A 5,000-nucleotide genomic window follows, 5' to 3' on the forward strand; every position below is an offset into this window, starting at 1 on the left:
AAACCTGTAACTCAGCTCTTCAGGATCACTTTCCAGTCCTCCAACATATATTCTCCCCTCAAAAATAAATATTTTTTCCTCAATTATGAATCAAGTTAGCATGGGATTAGTGAAAAATGAAGACAAGATAAAAGACTAGGAATATGCTGATAAAGTATGAAAATTAACTATCACAATTTGTACATAACTTAAAAGTCATGACAAGAAACAAAAAAAAAACCAAACAATCCTCGAAAAAAACCCAGCCAAACAAAAAAAAAAACCCACCCAGCCAACCAGTCAACCCAAAACAAATTTAAAAACAAACAAACAAAAACAAACACACAAAAAAGGAAAAAAAAAACAAAAACAACTAACCCTTTGGAATAATTTCCAGCCTTCTGTCTTGGCAGATTGACACATACTGGACCCTGACAGTGCCTCAACTTAATACAGAGAAAAGTTATCTTAGAGGTTTTTAAAAATGTATTAGACCTAGTTTTTCTTTCACTATATTGCCTGTACTTGCATGATAAATAAAGCAAGCCTACTTCACAGGCAAGAAAGATCAGAAAAAAATAATTCTTAAAACAATTTTTGCACTCTTACCATTTCTATAAGTAGCTTTTTTCCAAAATGCAAAGCAAAATGCACAGTCAAAGTATGGTATAAAAAAATGTGTGAATCTCACCAGTTTCTGAAGATTACTGTGTTAACTCTCAAGAAACTTGCAACATACTCCCAAGTTACCGTGTAATCATATTGAAATTCCATTACACTGGACTTCTCCCACACTGCATACTGCTCTTACATTTAAAGTTCCTCAGGGCAAGGACTATGTCTGTATCTATTTTGTAAGGTGTTATGCAAACATATGGTGTTGTAATAACTAATAAATAATCATGAGTATGCACTAGCCTCAAACGGGCAGGGGGATCTTGTATACCTGTATTCTTACTTACTCTGATGTTATCCACATGTACCTGTGGGCATACACAGGTGAGCATACATGCACATGGAAGCTCAGTGTACTGGTGTGTACTGGTGATAGTGGTAATGGTGGTAATGATGCAGAGGTAAAATCTGTCTTCAGATCTTTTTTCTGGCAATTTTGTACCCAATTAACTGAAAATATTAAACCATTACATTAACAGGCCATGCACTATCATGCCTGTTTAATTGAGGGAGTAAAATTTTTCTAAATCAAAATTTCAGAAAACAAGTAAGCTGTATGTTCTGAGCAATTACCTGCTTTTTAAACTGATTGTGCATTTTTGCAATAATGGGGGGATGAAGTCAGTTCCTCTGAAAATAAATAAATTATAGGTTTTATGACTCACATAAAGAAAATGTGTCCTTGGTGATGCTTGAACTTAGCATAAACTACGAAGCAAGTTACATGTATATTCTTAAAGAATTTTATATTAAAAGAATGAACAAAACAAAAAAATGAAAAAAAAAAAAAGTAATGTCACAATTACTTATATCTCTTCCTCAGCCATGCCTGTTTCAAGAGTAGCAGAACATTTTGCTCACCTGAAAACTCTATCTATAGGGTCCTAAACCTATGAAGTCATGATTTAAAAGACATTAGTAGAAGTGATACAGTCACTCTATTTTTCCACTGTTTCTGACAAATAAATTTTCCCCATAGATTGACAATCAATTGACTGCACCTTTCTCTGATTAATTCTGCTAGAAAAGGAGAAGATACATTTCCTCCATGGTATAGATAATGTAGTTCTTATAAGTGTGAGACCATTTGTGACTGTAGTCACAAATGTCACATTTGTGACTGTAGTCCTTCCTAAGCCTACCCCTCATGCCCAGTGGAAATAGCCAGTAGATCCACATTCAAAGGCAGAACTTCTTTGCTCACATTTCTTCTTCAACCTGATCCTTATGTTTTCTTTATGGAGCAGAAAGCCCACTATTAAAGCTCCAAAAGGGACTTCTTTGATCCTGGAAGAGATACAGAAGAAAATGAACACATTGTCCTTCAGAAAAACATTATTAATTGATCTTTGTAAATTTATGCTCAACTGAAGTGTCTGGGGGACAGCCACTTGGGTCAGGGCTGAACTTCACTTTCAGGCTGAGAATCCTCTTTCCCTGATGCAGTGTGTTTTTGTTTTGGTAAGCTCATGTGTGTAGCCTGAACCTTTCCCAGGAAGCTTGCTGTGTTAATAAGGTGTATAGCTGGTCCTTCCCCTGCCTTTACCTCACACACTTTTCTTCATGCTGGGAGGGGGTAATAATTTCCATCATCCTCAGAGTCTACTTCTAGAAACTGCATTGCAATTTGGCTGTTCCCCTACAGCTCTGTTTTTGGGGAGGGGTAGTGGATGTTCTCTTGTTTCTTAATTATTAAAGAGGAGCAGATAGAGAAATCTTATCAAAGTCTAAATTAATTCTTAGTAGTTTAAGCATCCTAAATGCAATTATATCTTTTGGAGACTCATTTTTAAGGTGACTCTCTTCATCTGCATCAGCAACAGGGAATGGAAATCAGTTCTAATATACATAACTGGTTGCATTGGCCCTTAGATGGCATATGTGACATGGGAGATAGAAACTGGATATCTGACAGTCCTCACTGGGAATGTTTGTAGAACTAAATGAAATAATCAGTTTTGTTATTTTGTATTGTTGTCTGTATGGCATGCTCTGACTAGGTCTTTCTGCACAACTCCCATTGTAACTAATGGAAGCCATATGTACCGGAGAGAAAAATGGACACATAAAGATATTTTCCTCATCTTAACACTGTCTTACTTCCTTCTCTAGGCACCTTAACAATGAACACGCATTGGATGACAGAAGCACTGCTCAGTGTCGGGTGCAAATGCAAGTGGTTCAGCAATTAGAAATACAGGTTTGTTATATGGATGCATTGTCCTCTTACTTATTTACTGTCAACCTAAACTAAATTGAAAACACTTGCCTTAGTGACTCTAGCTTAAAGGCATATGTTTCTTACATTAAATTTGTTGATATTCATGAACAAGTGAGGGTTTTTTACTTAAAGATTTTTCACATCATAAATTATGCATTAATTATCTAACATCAAGATTGTCTACAGTATTTTGCTTGAACTAAGACTCTAATGCTGTTCCTCACGAATGAAAAATGCAGTCCCTGGAGCAAAGACTGGATCCAAGCCACTTTTTATAATGCTGGGTCAGGGCCCCTCTTCCTTCTTCCTTGAAGCACTTCCACCCAGTGCTTGTCCATGTTGTTCTGTGGGATAAAAGAGTAGCAGAGCATATCTCCACCCAAGATGACTCCCAGCCTGATAGGGGGCATTTTTCTGCAAGCAAGAAGGTGTAATGTCAGACTGGCTCAGGGAGGTCCCCGGGGAGTGGCGTGCCTCAGATCGCAGGCCTGCAGTGCCCTGTGCATGCTCTAGCCATTAGAGGTCACTGCATGTATGTGAATGCTCCCTTCTGCTTATGCAGGGAGTGATGAGTACCCCTGGGGTCTCCCAGTATTGTGGCTACACTTAGCAGGCTGCTGAGGTTGGGCACAAGCCTCAGAAGTGACCATGCAGGACACTTGCACCACGCTGTCTCCTCCTGCCCACACAGCAGTCATGGGGGGGACGTCTCAGCACTCACATGCCCTCTTGGGACTGCTCACAGGAGCTCAAAGGGTGCAGCAAAGGACTAAGATTTTTGTCCCTGTTTCTTGCCATACGTAGAGAAATAAGGATAAAAACTCTCACCTTTCTCACTTTTTCAGAATATTGTCTCACAGTTCTCTTTCACATAAGAATACTTATTCTTCTTTCAGACAAGTCTTTTTGGGTCTTTTTTACTCTAATGCTGGAAATCCAAAACAATGAAAGGAGCATACAATAATATAGTTTGTTGTCATTTTCCTTGAAATTAATAGTTTTTAAACAGAGGTAAAGTCGCTATTTTGTTTTATGTCATTTACATGTTAGGGTTAGCTTAGTTTGTTAGGTTTTGTAGGAATTTAAGGCAAATGCTATGTCACTAAAATGTCACACACATAGTATGAAGGCACACATAATTCCCAGCCCTTGTCTCAAATGTTCTTTAACAGAAGATGCATTCATCAAATTAAATACCTGCAGTACTAAAGATAATTCCCTCTCTTAAAATTGTTTACGGTTGTTTTCCGTTGTCCAGTGTCAGTTTACAGGTGTAAGAACAAGAACTCTCTGGAAAATGGTAGTATTAAACACCAAGTATAATTCTTATTGCAATTAATGTTGAAATCATGTTGTAGGTAGCCAGAACCAAATCAGTACAGTAAAATTTTGAACATTTCTTCTCGTAACTTCTTTTGTGAAAAAAAGAGAAAAATATTTTCATGTTGTAAAATACATTTTCCTTTTTTATATTCTGCTATTTTTATCAATAAGTTGCATATTTCAAGCCCTTTCTCCTGTTTAATTTTTTACATTTAATTTGGTACCTTGTTTGAATCTGAACCTACAAATATTTACATGATACATGATCAGAAAATGGTATCAGTTAAGAAAAAGTAGAGGTTTAAGTAACATAATGTTTTCCAACGGCAGCGTAAGGGCTTCATAGGAGCTGTTTACCATTTACAAAGGCTAGGCTGTAATCTAACAGTTGAAGTGAAGATTTAGCTTGCAGTGTAACCAATTATGCCAGTTTTTGCTTTGTCTGACTGCTAGCGAAGTAGGGTCCATCAGTTGTAATGAGACCCAGTGCAGTGTCGATGCCGACTTGATGGCAGAGTTCAGTGTTTCACACTGCCTGGGCTCTGTCACTCTATTGAATTAGATTGATGATGGCAGATTGCAGGGGGCACTAACTGGACCTCAGTGGGAAAGGATGAAGTGTGTAGTCAATCCTGGCAGGCACTGTGCTTTGAGGACCCTTCACCCCTTCACAGCTGTTGGCACTAGTCCATTGCTAACAGTGTCCACAGGACTTTAAAGAGACACTATGGGCCTTCTAATTTATGGTCTTAGTAACTTGTTACTGTCGAAGCAACTGTGACCTCAATTCTCTTATTGACAA

General features: G+C 37.8%; 1 protein-coding gene across 2 annotated transcripts in view; it reads left to right on the top strand.

Moving 5' to 3' along the window:
* Window positions 1-5,000, top strand: part of LOC131572981 (forkhead box protein P2-like) — a 400,373-nt gene that overhangs the window by 353,985 nt on the left and 41,388 nt on the right. For both annotated transcript variants that reach the window (XM_058826457.1, XM_058826456.1), the window contains one exon: window positions 2,767-2,854. In XM_058826457.1, coding sequence (XP_058682440.1) covers window positions 2,767-2,854 — 88 coding nt within the window. The remainder of the gene's footprint in view (window positions 1-2,766; window positions 2,855-5,000) is intronic.

The sequence above is a fragment of the Poecile atricapillus genome, chromosome Z (assembly GCF_030490865.1).
Source record: "Poecile atricapillus isolate bPoeAtr1 chromosome Z, bPoeAtr1.hap1, whole genome shotgun sequence".
In the NCBI taxonomy this organism is placed as follows: Eukaryota; Metazoa; Chordata; class Aves; order Passeriformes; family Paridae; genus Poecile; species Poecile atricapillus.